The following is a 24398-nucleotide window of genomic DNA, read 5'->3' as shown; positions in this document are numbered from 1 at the left end:
TTATTTTTTTTTAATTATTGTAGTGGCATACCTACTTACCTAATATAAAAGGAAAACAATTAATTTAACCTAATAGTTCAATTATTTTGTACTCAAAAGTTAAAATTATCGTTTTTTCAATGCAATTTTTAGTAATTATAATTTGATGTTGTCTTAATATTAACTTTTAAATTAATATTATGAAATGTGTCATATTCACAGACTTGATGATATTATAATATGCAATAATTGGTAATCGATAACGATCAGCAAGCATATTAATTTAACTTAATAATTTACTATGGTTATTTAACAACAAATATTTCTGTGTAAAGTTATTACTGCGTCCATTATACTTTTATACAAGACTCTATAGACTCTTTGACGATTTTCCGTTGTCGTCCGATGTGGAATGACACATTACACGTATAAGATGAAGGCCTGAAAGATGAAATATATTTTATTCTAATTTATTGACTATTACGCTACTCGTATAATGTAACAATTTTTATTTTTATTTTATTATACTGAAAATAAAAAATTTTAAATCTGATTTATATTTATTTTGAAAAATTCAAAATAGCCAATTTATAAATTTGGATTATAGACAACTTTGATTGTAAAAACATTTATTTGAGTCATATAGTTTATTTTTACAATTTGTTGAAATCTTATTATTTTTGTTATGTAATTAGTTGATCTAGTGATAAAAAGATTTTGAATTTAAAAAATACCAATTTTTTAAAAATATTTTATAAGAAATTTTAAATAGTTACTTGTTAAAATCTAAATATTTTTTTAAAAAGTCATAACTTTTCAAATTATTGAGTCTTACTTCAAAAAATAAGCCACTTTACTCAGGTAAATATTTTTACAATTAAATATTTTTTTTAAATTCTTATTGACAAATTAGATATTTTGAATTTAAAAAAAAATGTTCATTAAATTAATTTTTTTTTATTTTCAGTGTTAAAAAATAAAAATGTTAAATGGTAGGTAGAGAGAAGCGCACCGATCAATCATATTTATATACAAATAAACATAAAAATATTGATTGGAACAAGTTATTTAATTTGTCTGGTCTCCCTGTTACATAACCATTAACCTACTAATTAATATAGCTAACAGATATACAATATTTATTTAGTAGTTAGTAATCTCTTATTTTAGTTAGGTGATTATCTACTATTCGTATATTAATTAAGAATTAGGTGCTTAAAATTATAAAACATTATAAGAGATAATATATTATGAGACTTAACGTCGACGGTTTCTCGTATCTATTCGTCGTACTTCTTATAGTAGGTATATGAAAAAAGGTGAATTAAAGTAGAAATATTAATAGTCCAATAGAAAATTGTAATATATTAAAAATATTAAACATTTTAAACTATATTTGATATTTGTACAAAATAAAACAACTTATACATTCATATTCAGTATACATTCAGCTGTTTTAATTTTCATTTCAAACTTCCATGCAGTAGCTTCATTATTATATGTGTTCAAGGTCTATAACATAATATAATCTATTTATATTGCTAAATCGGTGTAGTATACTATCTATATAATGTTTGATTATTGTTTAAAAGTATATCCTCATGATGTAGGTATATACATTTTTAACTAATTACATATAATTGACCTAATTCTATTCGGAATTTGGGTAAACGTACAATGTACAGGGTAAAGCCCAGATTAAAGTGGCAGGAGGATATCAATCATTAATGTATTGTTCAAAGTTAGTCAATATTGATAGGGGCTTATTAAATTTAAAGCGCACTTATAAAATTACTAAACCGGTTTTAAAATTGATAGGTATATAATTAAATTTTAAATTTTAAACTTTGACTTATGGTTACATTAAAGTGCTGAAAAAAAAATCAAAATCTTACAAATACTCTGACTTACTCTAACTCTTAAATTCGATATATTTATGTTATTTCTAAGCTTACCAAATGTCATCAACAATAATTGTTATACTTCTAAATATATATTTTCGTAAATATCAAAACTAATTTATATTCCGAAGAAATGAATTCAAATCTAGAATGGATTTTCATCAAGTACATGGTAAAATTATACTATTTACTTATCTTATTGTATACTTTATTTTGTGTACATATTACAGAAGGAAATTAATACACCAAGTAGTTAGTTAAAATTGAAATTATTCTTTTTCTGTAAGTGTACCTACACACATTTTGTTATCTAAAAATAAACAAGTTACATGAAACGTTAATTTTTTATAAATTTGTGTCAAAAGCGCTTATTACGCCTAGGTGAGCACATTAATTATATACCTACCTACATCACTTTCATTCTATATAAGATTATATTTTGTATTTAACCCATTAAAAGCATCAATATCAAATCAATACTTTCCAATAATGATAAATATACTTATAATGTAATAATATTATACCAAATTTGAATTATTATAATACTTAAGAAGCAAATACAAGGTACATTACATGATATATAGTTAACGTTGATCATTTATTATTAATAATTTAGAATAGGTTAGTCGTGTAATTAGTACCTATCTATAATTTAATTTTACAAGTATTTAGTATTTTTTATAAGTTCGACTTATTGAATTCAAATTACGCAATCATTATAAATTGTTATTGTATTTTCATATTCATCCAGTTGGCAACTAATAGTTACAAATTTCAGAATAACGCAAATTACGATTTAAATTTTTTCAGTCTCAGAGTTTTGTTTAAAGCTGCATACAATTGTACATTTTTTATTCATATTATTGTATAGGTAATTTAATAATTTTCTTATGCGTATCTTCGGGTGACGATATAAATAAAAATATTGTACATAATATATTATACTGGATATACGGAGTGATTCACCTGCAATGATATCATCCCCATTTTTTTTTTTAATAATGAATTTATTAAAATTATAATTTTTGGAATTTTTAATTATACTCAAATATGATATTTTCAAAATATTGAATATTATGTACTTATTAAGAAGTGCCCAGTATGTATTACTACAGTCACTAAGCTTCAGTTTTTCAAATGAGAACGCGGTTTTTATTTAAAATCCTTATTAAATTTTTGATGCACGCAATTCAAAATCTCAACGAGTAGTTTCACACCAAATGTTTATTTTAAGAATAATAATAGTTCTTAAAACGGTTTTACAAGTATATAAATTTGATGTAATATTGGATCTAGTATTTATCATACTTAAACCATTTTTAAAAATAATTATTGTTAATAGTTTAATATTTATCACTATAATTGTCAAATCACCAAAGCCCTGATGTTATCTTCAAATCTTATCTTTATCATTGACCTATTATCTTTAATACACAGAGTTAAAGGACTCAAAAAGTACTCGTTTGAATTTTGATTCTGATACAATATATTTAAAAATAATATCCCCCAAATAATTTACTGTGAAAATGGGGAGATGAGGGGCGTTTTCATTTGATAAACAGAAGTTTGTATCTCCAAAACATTTTTTATAACTGCATTATTAAAGAAAAATGGGGTTAGCATGCTTAGTAAATTACTCTGTATAATTAACAGAATGTGATTATAATTCATAGCATAATATTACACCTCGAAATTCAAGTAAAAAAATTTAATTTTTAAGCTTCAATATAAAACAAAAAAAAAATGATTTTGTTCTACAGTTTTATTGTATGATATTTTAATTAGGTACTTTTCAAAAGTATACATCTTTAGATTATGTTTTTTATTGGATAACATTCAAAGTTCTATTGGGAAATTTATTGATTTTGCAAATCGAGAAAATACTATTTTATTTATTACTATTCATTTTAATACTTTTTGTGTAATGTTCACAGTTCAGTATATATAAAATAATAATATTTTATTCAAGGTTAATCATATCATATTCTCACAATATCACATGTCTCAAAAATCTTATTGCTTATTTTTTATGGATAGTTAAAAATGAAAAAATCTCATCAAAGCAATTTTATCACTCAAAGTCAACTTTGCACAAAATTGTGTTTTCAATGAAATATTTATTCATCAAATACTGTAGAGTTGTATGGGTGGCAAACATTTGTAGGTATTTACAGAAGGAATACGACTATAACCGATTCTGATGTTCGTGAAGTAGATTTGAAGATTTTCTACCTAACATGTAAATCACTATTAATGCGCACACCACAACAACTCATTTTCAGGTTTTAAGCGAAGCGAATAATGCGTTTTACTCTTTTTTTCTGAATCCGTCCAACGTTGAGAATGAGTAATTTCTGGTATCGAGTTTGATCTGATTGGTTGTATACTTCATCAGGTATAAAATCGGGAATCCTCCATAATTTTTATATTGTTTGGAAAAAACTAGTAGGATAACGGAAAGGTACAGTATTGTATTTGAGCAACACCAGTTTTCGATCAATTTTGTGTTTTTGCTGTAAATTGCTGTAGAGATTTTAAATGTTCAATGTAATATATATTAGCAATTTCTAGACGTGGTATACCCAATATTACCTTAGTAAAAAGAATTATTTTTTCAGCTCTTTATAAATACTTAATACGTTCTAATTTCAATCATTTTTTTTTTGATTCAATAATTATAATCAATTTAGTTTATAAACTTTTCTACCTGTTATTTGCGTCTTTATATTATATCCAGGATGGTATTCTATATTTAAAATAATAGACATATATATTAGCTATAATAAATACATGTAATCGGACCTGAAAAAACTGTCCATGATCATTTATAGTTTTTTGAATATTTAGAATTTGTAACTATTTTTATATTACGACAATGCAACTGCAGTATACATTTGAACAATTTTATTCAAATGAAAAGTAACGTTTTTAGTTACTGTCGTGTAATTTAATTAATATCAATCGTTAAATCCTGAAACTTTCTGACATTAGATATATATTCCTGTATTCCGGGAATTTTTTTTTTTGGATGAAACGAATCGATTTATTTTTTTCACAGACAGTTTGAAAGTGTTTTTACCACGATGGTACGCCATTTATAACAATATTATTTAAGTTATGATTATTGATTGCTACGATCACTCACAAAAACAACTTGAAGGATATAGATAATATTTTACCGTGTAGTCAAATATATTATATTGTCTTTTCAAGGGTGAACTATGAAATTAATTCCTTATGGACAAAAAAAAATGTATAATATAACAATAATATATTTTTTAACTCGTTTCCTCATCTTCGACATATTATTAGTCATGATTTTGAAACGCGTAAGACAAAAAAAAAAACTCATTTAATTTATGTATTTTTCGTGATAATTTTGTGTAGCTGGTATAGGTAGGTACTACCTACAACGTTGAGGTTTCTGTTAGATATACATTGGACGTGTAACACCTCAATACGCCAAAATTATGTCCGGCCGTCGTGACTATCGTAACCATGGTAATATAATAATAATAATAATAATAATAATAATAATATGTATGTATATTGTAGTGTTAGCAGTCCGTTTATCTCCGACCAGGAAAATAAACGACAGAGTAAACACAGGTTTTTAATGCGTTTGAGTGGGGAAAAAAATAAAAGTTTCTCCAAAACCAGATAGATCTGGTATACAGGGCGATTCAGGGACGGAGAGGCTCCAAAATTCTAAACAGGCAAACTGATATTTTCAGGCCACTTTTCAATTTCACCTTCACTATTTACTTACATCAATGTAATATAAATTTTTGTTTGGAAAGTGTTTCAAAAATTTTTTCGTCCAATCAACTTGTGGGAGCACTGATCATGACGTCATATTTCTGTTTTATTCTCATATTATTTTTGGTTTTATTGCATACCTAGTAGTTTAATACAATACCGATATACAACTTTAGGCTGTAATAATTTTCTATTTTTTTTAGTAGAATATTTTTTGCCACTCATTTTTTGGAATTTCTCGTTTAAAGTTATTGATTTAATTTGATTTAATTTTGAACAATCTACCAAAAAAGTTGTCTGTGTTATATATTTCAAATAAATAACAAATACAATGTTTAGCATGTCGTTTTATTCAATATAAATTTAAGCGCATACGCTTAATAAACAGTTTACTACATCAACGTTTAACAAATAATAATAATAATTACAATAACAATATTTACTTGATACATTACTTATAGTAACCAGTTCATTAATTATTATATCATTATCTATTTCCATCAAAATTGATGTTTCTACAAATTATTTTAGATTATATCGTTATAGTCATTGAACTTATATCAATCTATTTTTTTTTTTTTAGATATTTAAGGGTAGAAAACTAATTGCAATTATCCGTTTATCATATTAATTTAGCACATTACATAATTAAGTTGTTGTTGTTAATTACATGTGGATAATTTCTCTTAGAAAATATTTTTTTTGAAAATGTTGAAGTATCTAATTCGAAATTTAATTGAGTAGTTTTTTGGTTATTAAAATGTTAGTGATTTATAAATAATATAAAATATACGTAATGTCGGAACTAGTATTTATTATAGTATAGGAACATTTTTACAAATCATTATTGTTGATAGTCGATATATTAATATAAATGACTACATTTTAAATCACCATAATCCCCCATATCTTATAAACTGATCACCATCATAAACCTTTTATCCTTAAAACCCAAAACTAAATTACTCAAAAACTACCCTTATGAATTTTGATCCCCATACGTCAGATTTTTCAGAAAAAATATCCACTGAAATAGTGACTTCTAGTTGAAAAGAGGTCGGGGGGGGGGGGGCGTTCTCATTTGAAAAAACAGAAATTTTTATCTCCTTAAACAAAGGACACTCCTTAAAGAAATCTCAAGAATTTGATAATATGATCTCAAAAATATTTAAAAAAATTCCGAAAATCAGATTTTAAATAGCTACATTATTGAAGAAAAATGTATAGGGGATGAGCATGCTTGGTGAATTATCCTGTAAATAAAATCACACTTAAAATCTGATCCGTAGTGTCGGTCTACAAATTAAAAATAAACCGCTCGGAGACTGGATCAGTGGTTGCTGATTGAACATTTCAAATTTTTAACCCTTAACGAAAATGCCAAATTTGACACGACACCCCTTCTCAACCCCCAGGCTGTTGGAATTACAAGAACGCCTTCCGAGTGCACGCTCACATTATAACAATGTAGGAGAAACCTCTGGAAAACGTCAAGTTTTTCTAAACTCGACGGTTCGACCTTGTGCGTACGTGTGTCAATCAATCAGTCGGTTTCTTCTTATTTTACACGACCCATATTATTATGTATACGGGTAATCGTATAATACGCACCACTCGTATTATCGCTGATTTAAAATAAATATATTATTCAGCCGTAACAACGACGTGCGGTCGCGCCCTACTCTCGTGCCATGGAATAATGCTGGCATATAATATACCGTGGTATAGTTGTCTGTACACGCGTATGGTTTTGTTTTATCGGCACTAAATTACTTTAATCTTTTTTCTACTACATTGTACGTCAACCATTGTAATGCTGCATAATGCAACGGCGCGTATTTATCACGCCGCCGTGTTGTTCGGTCGTGTTTGCAGCCGATTTAGTGTGATGCCGTTTTGGGGTGGCCCATTGAATTATGTTCGATTATAGACGGAATGACATTAGTTATTGTACACGCGTATTATATGATAATAATATAATATATGTGTGGACGAATGTAAGTTCACACACGATATATGTGGCAGGTAAAAATCACCTCAGGGTATGTTTACACGCAAGTAAAAAAAAAAAATTATACCGAATACAAACTTCCTTCCCACTTTATTCACACTTAGGACTGACAACTTAAACGTAGTTAGTGCGGTTCAAATTAGTTTGTTTTTGCATAGTATAATAAAAAAAAGACCCAAACCAATTTTTAATTGAATTTAGTCGATATAATATAATATAGTAAAAATTAACAATATAAGGGTTAGGTAAGGTCCATCACATATTATTTGTATAGGTATAAAATAATAATTATAGTAATAGAAAAATTCAATTTTTATTTGGCTTATCGCGAAAGCTCAAACACTTCACGCACTGTGTAGTTATTTTTTCAGTTATAATCTGATATTTTGTATTGAGATAGTTTTATTTTTCTTCTTTTTTTTTCACTTCTTTTTTGAGGTCCGTTGAAATCTGATGTTCTTATATTTATACATGAACCATTTTTAAAACTTTTATTGTTTTGAATATATTTGGATGATGATGATGCAAATTTGAGGTTAATTCGGAATGGAAACTTTCGCGAGCGTTTTAAAACTTGTATCAGAACTAGCACTAGCCCAAACACTTGGGGGTGCACTTACTGGTATTTTCGATGTAATTAGTCACTAAATAACCTCAAAAGTATAACTAAAGTATGATGAACTTCTTTTGTTGACTTTGGTATATTAGGATAACAACTCGCTCTAGCATTTTGTACGAGTGTACTTTTTTTTCGTGTGGGAACTTACATATGTACCTGCTTACCTGCTATGTTTCGTGTGGGAACATACTAAACCTCATATACATTATCATGTAGATATAGGTTAAGTATATGTTTCTCGTTTTGTATAGATACGTCGACATCGACATTATCTGTAAACTTTCAGAAACCTCAAACGAGGAAGTCTGTGAGTGTATGTATAGAGCATGATTTTCTATACTTTTGAAAGTGTAACTACTCTTTTTTTTATTATTTGAATAGTATGTTGACTAAAAGCAAGTATTTTGAGTTCGACTTTTTACCCAACAATAACAGCTGTTTAGAATGAATAATTTAACGATACATTAAATTACTATTGATATTCCCAGTTTGAAAAATCCATCGCCGATAAACAATCACATTTTATGTGACAGAATATCTTTATTCAGAAAAACCTAAAATACACCGGGTGGCTTGGTGTGGCAAGGTGTCTGGTTTCAGTGACAAATGTGCTTTGACTGCCAGCACCAGCCGGTGCCACTAGTTGGCGGATGGGTGACCACCCGATTTCTTAGTCGCAAATCCTTGCCACACATACAGTGTTCCAAACTAGCCACGCCCTCTCACACAGTTAAGAGCCTACTAAAAAACACTCGATGGCCTATGTTTTCTAGGATTTTAATTAATAAAAATACGTTGGATAAAATAATTACGTTATCCTTTAGATATCGTACGAGTTAAACGCATTTGTGTTAGAATGTGTAAGAAATCTATAAACGTAATGCCCACCAACATTTTGTTCTTTATTTTTTAAAATTTTTTTTTTCTATGTATGTAGCTTCCATTTTTTAAATTATTACCATTACAACAATGTTTACATTTAAAATTGTGTTATTTAATAATACATATAGGTATTCTACATTTCTAATTCTGATTTTTGGAATTTTTTGATATGGTAAAAGAGTTTGTGGGTTAAAATAATTTTTCATATGAGACCCTCCTTTTTACTAGAAATTATTTAATGGATATTGTTTTTATAAATGCTGATGTTCCTAATTTAAAATAAAAAAATATAAAATATAAAATGCAATATTGGATCTTGTATTTATCGTTAATATATTATCCTACCACTTTCACAAATCATAAATGTTGAAAAATGAATATTAGTTACTAAAATTTTCAAATCACCAAAGTCTTCTTAACTTCCAATCTCATTACATGGACCTATCATCCTATTATCTTATTATTGGTATACAAAATTGAATAACTCCAAAGATCTCAAAATATAAATAGTTAGGTACATATATTTAAAAACTTGATTAACATACGAAAATAATAATCTATTTAAAATGAGTTCTATTATAAACATATACGAATAATCAGGTGCGCATGACAGTAAATAAAGGGATTATTGTGTATAATATAATACTATTGACCTTTTTAATATTTCACATTTTTACTGGGCACATTTTTTAACATGAACCTATATTTCACATTATCTCTGTCAATTTTTTGTTGGTGAAAAAAAGGTTTTTACATAGCTTGAAATAACACTACAGTTTATGGAAATAATCTGATTTTCATAATTTCTCGTTATTGAGATTTTTTTTGGTTTTCCAATATAAGAACAATTTATAGTTTCAATTCCATATAATATAGTCTCAAGCAGAATACTTTTATTCACATTTTGATGTAGGTGCCTATAAATATCGAATATTGAAGAAATAATATTTTTTATTTATTTACAATATCATTTTTAAAGTTTATAATAAACATAATCTAAGAACAGTTAAGTGGCAAGTGGTTCAACATTCCTCGAAATATGTGAGCTTACACTTTTGTTTTCCATTGTCAATTACAATATATATTTTTTATTTCACATTTTGGAGCAGAGTACATTTCTGAGAGTTGTGTGAAAAATTCGAATTTTGATTGAGTAGTTATATATTTTACCAAAGTTATATGATGTATATTTTAAATTTATTCTGCCAGTAGTATTTCTAAATGCAATTTCTTTTTATAAATCAAAGCTCTCGGAAAAATATTCTGCTCATTCGGAATATCAGTTTAAAAAATATATTTTGTCCATCAAAAAAACATAAACATACAAAATGATAATGGTATTAAGAGGTAAAAATATTATTTTTTCAAAAATGTTGTTTTATGATAACAACTTTAAATGTGCTGTAAAAAAAATCTTTTCAAAATGGTTAATGTTTTTATAAATATTGAGTGTTTATACTATTGGAAGAATTACCGTGCACCTATACCCATTATTTAATATAAATGTTTATTTATTCCATATGTTAGTAAATCGCCCCACACTCCTACATCATCTAAAAACATATTTGGGCTCAGCGCAGTGAACGAGGAAATCGTATAATTATCATTAAAATTTATAATTATTAATAAGTGTAGAGATCTTCCAATTAAAAAAAAAAAAAGAATTAACCATGGTTCGCTGGGTAGCCCGGCGGCGGTGGCTGCACAGTCCAACGTCGTTCGTTTATTATTCATATTTTGTAACATTATAACTGCGGGCTAGCACTTGAAACCCATCGTGTGTTTTTTTTTCTTTTCTGTCTCGGACATCTTTGTCTCTTAAATCTGAGTGTTTCATTCGCTGCAAATGTAATATTATCACTGGGATTTGGATTTGTGTTGACTCTGTATTTCATTCGCCAATCGCCCGTCGAGAGCAAACAACAACAAAAAAAAAAAAAGCGGCGGACCGGACATATAATATTATTATTTCATGAGGTTGTTTTCGTGCGCCCTTATCGGTTATATTGTGTGGTTTATCATTATTTTTAATCCGACAAGTAGAATAACTACTATTACGTAGATAAACCATCGCCGCCACATTATATAATAGCGGAAAACTTTTCGTAAAATAATATTATATTATAATTTTTCAATACGTGCACTTCATGATGTGGGTACATAGCCGCATAAATTATTATACCTCGAGTATCTACCTATGTATGATGTTATGGGTGTATTATTGGATGAGTGCGCGTAGAAAACTATAATTTGGCGTTGAACTCATAATGTACCATTATTATTATTATTATTATTACAGCGAGTCAAACAATGGTATTTTTGAATTTTATCGAAATATTATTATTATTTTATTCTAGCGTTTGTAATCTATGGAGGATGATGACAGGTAGTTAATAATGTATTATAATTTATGGGTACGTCTTTTTTTTCGTTTTGCTCATTTCCAGTTACTATTATGCGATTAAAAAATTCGATGTAAAAATTCAATATGTGTTTTTATAACACTCATATTCCATCAAGTGGGAAACGATGGTGTTGTATAGTAGGTACCTAGTTTTGTTTTCTCAGGATATTCGTTGAGAAAAATAACACATTATTTTTGTATTATTAGTAGATTAAAGTATCAAACTTTTAATCGGTTTTCACAAAAGTTACAAAGTACCTTCTGCCCACAATAACAAAATAATAACGTCGGCATCCAATACTACAGTAAATAACCAACTTAATATGCCGTCGTCAATCGTGAAATTAATTATTAATTATATTCATAAACTTAAGTTATAACTGCGATGATTATAAGAACAAATTATAATAACGGTCATAAACTAACCCATAAGACATTTTTCGAATTGAATTTTACGTCTTTTAAACTATTTGTACACATACCTAATATTATAAAGATGTAGATAATATAACAGCGGTAATAACATAATATGATTTTCTTTAAGCTAAAAATCGATGCGTTGTTTACGCCATAAAATTGACTCCTGTCCAAAAATTAAACTCTAGTTATGACAGTTATGTTGTGACAGTGTATTAGATCAACGATAATTCCATTGGTTTTGTAGCTTTTATAAATCCTATCTCTGAAATAGTGCACATCGAAAATATATTATACATGGTTGATTTTTTTTCTCTTTATTTATGACCATTTACAATTCATAGGAAATTTGAAAGAAAACGTTTGAGACGTAAAATACATAAATATATAATACATAATTATTAAGAAAACATTCAAACTGGATCAATTAAATACAATTTTTAAATTTGATAGTTTAAGTAGGTGCAGTAACCTATAACCTAAACATTAAAAACAAATGCTACCTATTAATTAATCCTAATCAACTTGTTTTCGCAATATTACGTGCGTCTTAAAATAATTTTATCGAACGCAATCCAACACTGTGTTATAAAATTGACGGGCTTACTTTTTATTTTATTTTATCTTAATAGTGATCTTGCGAAACTAAGAAGTAACAGAAGTGTATATATGTGTGTAAGAACCATAATACCCACTTAAATAGTTAAATCCCAACAAGTTTTAAAATAATTATTTAATATATTACCCGATGATCTCTATAATTTATATTCCTTTACTGATCACAACTTATAAGACACCCATGAGTTGCAACCTCGATGAACCTATGGAGTTCATCAACAAACAAACACAACATAACATATAACATCTAACGAGACTAGCCGTGATGATGAAGGTTTTCAATATTATATGATCTCATTTTAAAAAACCCAGAGAAACTGATTGAAAAATTTTGCATATAATACTTACATTAATTATCTTCAGCAAAACAACTTTCATGCAAATAATTAATAAATTAACCGGTTTATAAAAGACGAACTATTTTTTATATTTTTTACTCTCGTGTTAAACAAGTTTTCATAGTATCATATTTTGATCTCAGGATTTTTCAAAATAACGGTTAGTCATACATATTATTCGCACACATTAGCATTTTGACGTCACGCATAATATTATGGTAATAATCGATAGTTTCAAAATATACATTTCAAGACACGATCTATATGTATATCAATGTTTTCAGAAATTATATTGTAAACAAATTATGTTTACTCTAAATTCTGAATTATAGGATCAACAATTGAATCGACAATGACATGGTTATGACCAGAAGCCCCATTTCAATTTTAAAATTAAGTCGCCTAAATTTTAATTTCAAAAAGTTTCTTCCACCGGGCTTCGGTAGATATGATCACTATGCGAGGGCGTCATTCCAGATCCTACATAAGATACGAAATTAATTTACCAAAATCCTGCCATAATAGTTAGAGCCCTTTTGTTTGCTCATCAACTTCTTCCTATTTTCAATAATTATGATAGTATCTACCTATTTAGTAGTCAGGACGTGTTACAATTTTGTATTTATACAATGCACCATGCCCATTGGCCATTTCCCACTAAGAAATACTTAATTTTAAAAACTACCAATGCCCAATTGTCAATACTTTACAAAATGTATAATAATTATTTTATTATATGAATTACTCTTTTGTTTTGGCAGTAGGGAAGGGACGTAGTCTCAGCAAACAATTATTAATGAAGGTCAATAATTCATACGGTAGGTACTGATAAAAAAGAAATACCGAGGCACCCTGTGATACCCGATGCCACGAATTGCGTACCAAGTCAGGTAAATCAACCTTTTTGAACGAATTGCGTCCCCGGCGCAATCCATGTTACTTTTTGCTTTAATATTGTTTTTAGTGGTTTCCAAATTTATTTTTTATTTTATTTTGACGATATTTTTAAATTTTTTAACAAAAACAATAATAATTAAATCAGGATTAAAGATTATGTTAACATATTGGCCAATAAATATAAATACAGACAAAATTAAATTAATATGATGATGACTTATGATTTATACCTATGATATTATGACTTTTCAGTTTAAAATTTTTTTTTTTATATTTGGGTATGAAGTTGTATACCTATAATATTATGATTTCTCAGCTTCAATTTTTTATATAACTTGACATATCTTTATTATTTCAATATCACTTTAGGAACCACTCAACTATAGATAAAAACGTAACATGGATTTCGTCGGGGATGCAATTCGTTCAAAAATATTAGTTTACCTGTGTTGGTATGTAATTCGTGTGCGCCCAGCTTTACAACAATTGTCATGTCATGAGTGATAAATATTTTTTGACTACTAAAAAAATATCACTAAAATAAACATAAATCTATTAATTTACTGTTATAGAAACAAAGACTCACTCTTTGATAAAAACTTGAGCATTTGACAATTTATTGGAAGTCATTAAGGCTTAAAATGTATACCTAGAAATATTAACCAGTTGATAGTTCAAAAAATCGGTATTCAAAATTGTTTTTATTAGGATTTAATGAAATGATTGCATTGGATATGATAATAATATGAAATGCGAATTTCGACTAAAATAAATAAATAAATAAATAATTTCCTTTGTTTTATGAATAATGTGTAATTTAAATTTTAAGAGAAATAAGAATGTCAAGAGACTTAAAATCTTAATAAAAGGTTTATTTTAACTCAAATGTATTTCATATATTTCAAATATCTCAAAAACCTTGAATAATAATAATTTCATTATAAATGTTTTGAATTGGAACTTTGGAAATTAAATTTTAAAATTGTCCAACAATCTCATCTTAGATCATTTTATAGAAATGTTTAGTTTTGCGCATTACAAGACGTCTTATAACTTATTCATTTTTCAAGTGAGAATGTACTCCAAATTAATAAAAATAATACTATCTTGTGCCAACTACCATGAACTAATTCATTGACATTGTACATCTGTTTATTTAAATAACATTTGAAATTCAATTAAAACGAACGAATTGTTGCAATTAAACAGTGAAAAAATATACTTGGTGCGTTTTAATTATTTTATGATTAAACTTCTTGATTATGATTATGTACACAATATTATCTTATAATAGGTACCTTTAAAATATTTAACTGTCGTCTGTCAGGGAATACGAATATTTTACCGATATTAAATTTTTTGAGACTTTGTACTATTCTACAAACTAACAATATGGACTAAAAGTGTCAAAAATGTCAAAACCCTGAACCAATATATACATAGCCACGTGGGTATTATGTATTGGGGATGATTATTATTAAAGTTTAGCCAAGAACATTCTGGGTTATATATTATATTCTTTAATATAACTTAAAAATAAAACCATGTATTTTATCGTATATTTTCTTTATTAAGTTTTTGATGTTTGTGTCTACAGTCTCGTTAGTTGTTCATAACTTACAATATTAATCGAAACTAAACAAGATATATATTATAATTGAATCAAATAAAAAAGAGGCAATTTGAAAATATGAAAAAATAATTAAATACCTACTACGAATAAATTGATAAATCCAATTTAGGGTTTTCTGATGTTTTATATTTATTATTATAATATTATTACTACCCAACAACGTTATACGCGTATTACATCGAAGAGCAATTTATTTAATTTTACTTTTTTTTAAATTAGTCACACAAAAATTGTATTTAGGAAAATGTGCAAATTATTTTGTAGCTAAAACTAAAAAAAAAAAATAGGGGGAAGAAGGTAGCATCACTGCTGTACAGTAGCTGTCGAGTGTATCTCGTTGTTGAAGAGTAAGTCACTGTAATAAATGTGTTAAATTTAAATTAAATAATAAAATATTGCTTACAAAAAACGATTCTAAGCGAAGATGGTTTTTCACCCTATATTACTACCTAATTATATTGTAAGATTTATTTTTTTTCAACTATAGGTATAGAATAAGTTGAATTAAATTTTACGAAATCGTTGAGTTTGGAAACGTCATTGCGAGTAAAAAATTTAATAATATACGTTAAAAGTTTCCACGAATAATATCATTAAATTATAACAAAAAAAAACTAAAATCTTTATTTTCTGTTGAAATAGATTTAATTTAATTTAATTCAAATAAATTGCGCCCAGATTGAACTTAAAATGTCTATAAAAAAAAAAAACAAGTTAAAAAATCTCACTCAACGAGCATGCTTAATTCTCGGTTTCTATACGTATTTTGATGCAACGCAATAAAGTATAATAAATTCCAAACACAATTTAAACAGAATTTGGTAACTAATATTTTGGCTAGACGAATCTATATTAAATACTAATACAATAAGAAATTATCATAATATCAATCAACAGTAACTAAAGACAATACATTTATATCTCAATGTCAACAACCATAACCATTTACTGGTTGTGTCCGTATTAACTTACGGACACAACGGTGTTCTAACATAAGGTCTTTATAAGGTGCTCTAAACTTATGTATAGAAACATAAATATACTTTTAAAATTTTTTGGTGACACGATAAACTTTTGAGAAACCTAATATAAGATATATTTTGAAGCAATACATCTAAAAAATTTAACGTTTCATTCATTTTTAACTAAAAAATAATTTATAAACGCTCGTAAGTTTGTCAAAATTTGTTAACAGTTGTAGAGGTATTATTAAATTTACAAACTTTCTAACCGAGAGAATTTTTTTCCTGGTTATTTTTAAAAGCACTAGACATTTTTTACTTTTGACATAACCTCCCACATACAATGATTTATCATTGAGTTCAAATTTAACACATCTCTATTTAGGTCAATGACCTTCTCAATGTCTCAATGACGATGTATACTCGTCAACTACTACAGCACCTTTACAACCTATACAGCAGAGCGACTCATCTGGTTCTTTTTATTTTTCTTTGTGTCTGTCGAGTGACAACACTTTAATCTGCAGAAAAATTGCTTCAAACTTCTACATTGAAAGAGGTTTCTGGTAGAAAATTTCATCTAATTGGTACTTAAATGCCAAAAGTTGGAAATTCCCAATTGGAAATACTAACAAAAAACTAAGGGTATACATAAATAATAAATATGTATGCTACATCACTGAATCAGCTTTGAAAAAATCAATTCCGTTGTTTGCTGTAATTCAAAAAGGAATAAAACCTTATAGACTTGACATTTTCACCAAATATTTTTTTATTTTTTTATTTATGTTTTAAACATTTCGTTTCTCGGTCAAAAACTCGAAAGTTAAATGCAAGTTTCCACAAAAGTTATTTTTGTAGCAGTTATGAAATAATAAAAATACAATGTCACAAATTTTGTTTATAAGCGTTTTAACTTTTAAATTTAAATTTGACGAAATTCTTTAAAATCACTAAAATTTGAAAATTGTTTTGTAGTTAAATATTCATCAAATTTTAATTTCTAATACCAAATATTAGAAAATGTAATTCAATGTTACTCAAAAGTTGTTGTTACACTAATTTAAAATATCAAAAATATCCAAACATAATCTTCTATATAGACCGTTAGAGTTAAAAATAAAGACTTTTATCTAATAATTTTCGTAATTTTATTGCAATTCAAAAAATGCTATGTGTGGAGATTTGAACCTTTTCTGTTGCGTATATTATTGTTTTAACAAATATTTTATTTTCATTTTTTAAATTTTAATCGATTTATACCACTACTTTTTAACTTATCCACGGGCTTTTTGGATCAATAACTGTTAATATATAGGTTTTAAAAGTGCGAGAAAAATATTTGTGATACATACAGGCCTGCGAAGGGAGCAATTTTAAACCGCTGATGAGTTCTGCTTCCACTCCCGCTATTGAAACTTTAAATATTATTGATTAAAATATTTGTCTAATATTTTATATCTACTTAAACTTTAACAGTTTAAAATAAATGTTTTCCTCCGTTGTCCGTGTCCCTGGCGTGAGAGCAAAACCAAGATATTGCCATTAAAAAGTTTAAGACCTCAAGGCATCATCAAATATGTACTAAAAATAGGAAAAACATAAATTGAGTAAATTATGAAAATAATTCATTTTTACGTATATTATTATTTGAATGCTTTAATATAGATTCATATTTTTCATTTCCATACAGTTAACACACCGGATATGCGGGATATGGGACATTATATTGCGGGCGTTTTCGGGATATAAATTAGTACAATCATATTTTATTTTTCATATTGTAACCCTATAGAAGACGAACAACTGTAGGTGACCATACAAATAATTACAATAATGTGAATAATGTACCTACCATTGTAAAAAGTAAAATATTTCCAGCCATAAAACGATCGTTATTTATGTCGTTTTCAACAACGGTTTGTCTTCAACCATTCGTAAATCGTAATACCTAATAATTCATGTCGTATATATGTATCTAAATTTACGATTTCGTGACATGACATGTGCCGGATAATTGATTTGACACGAACGACTAGACCAACAGCGTGCGTATAATAACTATCAATAAACATTTTAATGTTTTCTTCTTAGAGCTTCGAATGCAGCATATTCCCAACCTTTTATGAACGTGATCCAAACATTTTAACTTTAACTTTGAACCAAAAAAATCATACTCGGAAACACAATTTTTATTTATTAACATCAAAATTATAAATACATAATATGTTTATCTATTCTCAAATACCCAAATAAAACAAATGTATACAAATGTACGATGATACGACATAAGGACGCACTGAGATGTGCCTCTTAATTTATATTTTAACTTATTTAAAATTATTTTCTTCCTCGATCATTTTACTATTAGAATATTTAGGGAATTATTGTTCTTGAAAATATTGTAATATGTAAGTAAAGTAAATGCTTTTTTAAACCCACTACAAAAACCTCTGAGATCCTAATTTGGGTCACGACCTGAGGTTGGGAACCGCTGGCTTAGAGTATTTAGTAAAACCGATAATAGTTACAGAATGTTTACTGAACGAAAAATCAAAACAATTTTATTTGGTGACGAAAACAATTTTCGAGGTCCTTATATTCGATTTCCTAAGCATTTGGCTGTCGGTTAATTATAATATGTAATCTTTGCTCTAAATATTGAAGTGCGAGAGAGCACATGCGATATTTTGTACTAAACGGCTAAAGCCAAATTATATAGCAGATCGAAACTATACATTAACACGTTTACTTACAAATAATAACTAAAGAGGTTGTAAAAATTTTACATTTTACGTATAGGTATACTACTTACATTTTTACATACATTATACATATCTTATAATTACAGTTTTTTAATTTTTTTATTTCTTTTAGGAAACAAGTTTGTCAAGGACTTTTAGATTGTTTCGCACTCTGGGACTGCGGCACATTGTTGTTATCAACAACACTAACGAGGTATGACGAAAATAATAATATGTTAAATATATCGCAGTATACAATTTTTTTTTTATTATTATGTCGTGATGTTCACGTCTATTATTATCTGAAGTAGTGATCAAATTTTTATTTTTTTGCGTCTTGGCCTTATTCCGCCCAAATTGGATTATAACTATTATTCACAAAGAGTTATGTTCTACATATATATACATGAAAGCTAAATGCTTCTATATTATTATTATCAGTTTGTTCGTTAATTATTCATTCAAAGAGCTTGTTTCACTTTTCTAAACTTTTGTCTTTGTTCATCTAGCATAAAAGCTCGAATGATTAAATGAATTAGTTTTGTTTTCAACATTTAATTTAGTTAAGTAGATGTGTTAATGTCCCTTTAGACAAAATACTTGATGTTATTTCTCTCTCGATTTTATGGTGGTTTTGTTTTAGTGATATTTTTATTAAAACCCCTAATGAGTATGTACCTTGGCACTCCTTACAATAATCTTGCGTCCCTAGACTTCTGCACAGTCTAGTTAACTTTTTCTCTTTACCATTAATCAACTCTCGAATAATTTACTAGTTGAGTAATATTTACCTTCATCCTAAGTCCTTAAGTGATTAAGGAACTAAAATATTAATTCCAAAAATACTTTTCGAAGTAAAAACAAATTATATAATTCAATTTTGGTTGTTTTTTTTACGTAAGATATTAATATATATCAAAGAGATTGGATAATAAACATTTAAAAATCAAATTAATTTAATTTGTTCTCGTTAAACGTTACATATTATAGTATCAATCATCGAACAACATAGATAATGTATATAATATATTTATATATTATTAGCCCTTATTGTTTAACCTACCCTTGTAGTCCCAATAGTGTTGACTTGTATTATATGCATATAATAATACATGTGCGTTAAAATTTCAAACTCGCCGATATTATAGGTGCACTCGAGAGTCGAGACCCAAGAACAGCGTAAATAAATATACATTGACTAAAACAAAACATTACCTAAATCATAATTCTGTAGCTGTATACGTAATAGCTATAATGAATAGTGTGTATAATGCTCAGTGTGTGATTCAGCAGGATGGCATAAGGCACTTATCCGGGAAATAAAACTCCTGCACACTGCGTATATTAGTCAAAACTTTCCAGAACGGTTTACATCCAGGCAATTGACGCGAACGGCAATTAAAAAAAATACTGCCAACAGAAATTAACATATTATTATTAATATAACTTTCTCGGCTAACAATTACTGAAAACGGCTTGGCACGGTACAGGTATAGATCCCGTCTGCTCTTTGGACAAAAACTTGTGCACATTCGACGACTGCCACTACTATACAACGAGTCGTACGCCCTTTATTCTAAACGGAAAACCCAACTCGAAACACACCTCGCCGTTAAGTGCGTTACGTAATAATTTGTTAAGTTCACTTTTGCAAATTATTTACCGTGAAAATAATTATGAATTATTGTTCGTGGCGTTGCGACGGTTCGTATAAAAACATGACGTGGTTGCAGGTAGATTAAAACCACGTATAATACGCATTATACATATTATTATTTATACAACCTACCTACCTACGAGGAGGGTGTGTTTGCCGCCGCCGCTGTCGCCGCGACGAACTACATTCGGTCGTCCGCGCAGTTTGCGATAAGCGCTTAAGACGTCAACGTCGTCCTGGAGCTAGTTAAGTATTTAGCAAGCTGGCCCCTATATGCATTAATAATGCGTTGCCGTATCAAAGTGAACTTTTACTGTCGATTAGGCATAATTTTGTTTCAATTAAACGCCCGTGGCTGGTTAATACGTTTTTTGTTCCCAGCACACTTCCCGGATATCCCGCAGACCTATCCTAAAATAGTGCAAAAAAAAAATCATCTATAATCACCAGAAAAAAATTATTTTTTTGTCAGTTTGTAGACACCATACTTACGATAGTTTTGAGCACACTACAAGTTATTTGGATTAACGCCGAAACCAAAAATAAATGTAAGAAAACCATTGCATCAGTATCCTCGTTGTACCTAAATATTTCAGGTATTTGGATTCCAATACCAAATGAAGTTTGGCTGATTTGAAGTTTCTGTGGACTTGACCTACAATCTGTTTTAATATGTAGGGATACTAATAAAGTGCATTTTAACGAGTATTTAGGAAATATTTAAAATTTCAGCTGCCCAAACCATTAGACTATGTTGTCTATATTTTCGACACCGTAGACTAGATACAATTCATAAAATAAACAATTTGGGAATCGATAAATATTTTTAAAAGTCCATAAATAATGAACTGAATTACCAAAAATCAATAAAATATAAATTGTATTTTTTTTTTTTTTAGGTGGTCGGTATCGTAACTCGAAAGGATTTGGCGAAATTTCGACTTTGGAGAAAAGCTGCCACAATGGGACTGAAAGAGGTCAATGTGTATTAAAATAATACAATATATTGTTACGTACATAATATTATTTATGGACAAATCATAATGGTAATAAAAATAAAATGTATACTCGTAACTTACGTTTGCACTTAAGACGTACGTTTTCGAATTTATGAAAGGATGTCACTGGACTCCTCCTTTTACACATCTTCGTGTGTGTTTAAATTTCGATGATCCATTTTCTCGTTGTGCAGTATGTACAAATATATTGTAAATAAAAAAATAGCCATATCATGTCTAAAATATTATTTTAGAACACTGACTTGTACAGCTGTGCACATATTAGGTGTGTTTGTTTGTTAACATTTGAATAGCCCACTTATTACATACCTATTCAATGATTAAATTAAAATTATATTTGTACAATCATTTGTTTTGCGTCTTTGATGGATTTTAAAACGTTACATTGAAATACGATTACTCTACATTTGACAGGCTTTGTTGTAAAATGCAAGTAGGTATAGTTCACTAATTGTGCAGTAGGAATTATAAAATATACACTTATAAAGTATTAAAAATAGCTTATTTTAGTTTATAACAGAGAAAAGAGATGTTATGTACTTTTAATAGCTACCTATACGACTTACAACTTGTAACTTATACGTAAACTTAGCAGCTAGTTACCTATCGTATTATCAACCATATTATAAACAATAAACATCGGCGATGGCCTTCGGTCTCCGACTCTCTATTTAATTTCTAAAAAATATAGTCATGGTGTATTAGCATTTTTTCTATTTCAATTTATTTGTGATTTCGCATCAAGAAAGATAAGTGATAACATCATCGTGAGGCTCGTCATCAGTCGATAGATAATATATTATTTTTATTCAACATTATATCGACTATCAACTATAGACTATAGTCTATTGTCTGTTATAGTAGGTATAACTCAGCCAATTTATCTGAAATCTAAGCTCATATATTATATGGCATACTTAGCTTGTAAATTAAAATAGGATAAAATAAATTGTATTTGTGCAGTCGGAAAAATCATGTTTTTGTTTATTACTCTTGATATAATTATGATGAAAAGGCGTTTTTGTCTTGTATATTATTATTTAAAACAAGGCATTAGCGCAAAAATTACCATCGTAGGAAGGTGCACGTGAAGAAAAAACAATTTCAAAAGGAAGCTGCAGGTTGTAATATTCATCTGTGAATATCCGAAGAGGGTTAGTCAAAGAATAATAAATGATAACGCAATAATATCGTAGCAGCTGCACCAGTAGGTATAGGTATAGGTATAAATATAAACGTGAAATATTTTATGTATTACGTGCTCCGTCTTTATGAAAAATGTTTATATTTAATATTGTGTCTTTTTTGTATAAACGACGTCCTTTCAAATATAATAATATAAAAATCTCGCGGTATCCGAAAAAACATACCTATATACTAAAAGATTTGTATTATTCTTGTTCTTGTTCTGTTTACACTGGATAGGTACGTTATAAAACGAATTCTCTTGAATAATAAGGGATTAATTTATTGCGTGATTTTTAAATAAAACATTTTTTTCTTAGCATAAGTGTAGATTATATACTGTAATATAATGCGGTGAAGTATAAATACAGAGTGATTCAACAAGCATTTTCACCCCCTCCCCTTGGATATTCCTTTGATGATAAAGTTATTCAAAGTAAGTAGTAATTAAGTATCAAAGTATAATATATAAAGACCACATTGTTTTCAAATTATTGTTATTTTTTCTGTGGTAATACAAATATAAGTTTTTCAAATAAGCACCCGTTTTTACAGTAAATTGTTTTGTGAATATTTTTTTCTTAAATATTGATTTATTAGATTCAGATTCAAACTAGTGGTTTCTCAGTTATTAAAATGTTTATTCTAATGAAAATTGTCCTAAAAATATAAAATATATGTACCTGATATTGGATTAAGTATTTATAATATTATAGAAACATTTTTAAAAATTATTACAAAGGTTGATAGATTAATACAAGTTACTTAAATGTTCAAATCATTTATTTAGACCCCATATTATCTTCCAAACCCATTTGGGCCCTACATATATTATACTATATTGTTAGTACTAATTTTGAATCTGCGCAGTTCACCACTTCTTAAATAGTACGCGTGAGTAATAATCTCAATAGTTTAAAAATACCGTCCTCAGGTATATTTAAAAATTCCAGAAATCAGATTTCGAATTACTGCGTTGCCGAAAAAAAGATATAAAAGGGGGCGAGCTTCGGTGAAGGGGCGAGGGGGCGAATCGCTCTGTATATAGTTCGCTGCAGGTTGGGCGTGTGCTCAAATGACGTAGCCATGTAGCGCGATATTGCATCGACAGGTCCGCCTCGTCGTCGCCAGCGACCTGTCTAGTATTTTGTATTCACAGCCTCGCCGGGTGCATCAGTCGTCCCACGGAGATTAACTAATTAAAATGCGCCGTCATATAATGGGTTATAAGGTGCAAATAACGTCTAAATTTACGCACGTCCTCTTAAACTGTTCGCGTCGAATTAAAACATCATAATATTGTTATTCATCGTCATCTTGGCCATCAGCCTTCGACTGGACAGCAGCTCTATATATAACATTATATCAAGGCG

At 28.2% G+C, this 24398-nt stretch overlaps 1 protein-coding gene across 1 annotated transcript in view; it reads left to right on the top strand.

Annotated features, from left to right (window-relative positions):
- LOC111035692 (H(+)/Cl(-) exchange transporter 7-like) overlaps nucleotides 1-22812 on the top strand; it is a 38125-nt gene extending 15313 nt beyond the window's left edge. The window contains exons 15-16 of the mRNA XM_022317417.1: nucleotides 19298-19378; nucleotides 21721-22812. Coding sequence (XP_022173109.1) covers nucleotides 19298-19378; nucleotides 21721-21813 — 174 coding nt within the window. The 3' untranslated portion in view covers nucleotides 21814-22812. The remainder of the gene's footprint in view (nucleotides 1-19297; nucleotides 19379-21720) is intronic.
- The last annotated feature ends 1586 nt before the right edge of the window (nucleotides 22813-24398 follow it).

Source organism: Myzus persicae, unplaced genomic scaffold, assembly GCF_001856785.1.
Source record: "Myzus persicae strain clone G006 unplaced genomic scaffold, MPER_G0061.0, whole genome shotgun sequence".
Taxonomy (NCBI): Eukaryota; Metazoa; Arthropoda; class Insecta; order Hemiptera; family Aphididae; genus Myzus; species Myzus persicae.
The sequence above is the reverse complement of the archived record's forward strand: the minus strand, read 5'-3'. Positions and strand labels throughout refer to the sequence as shown.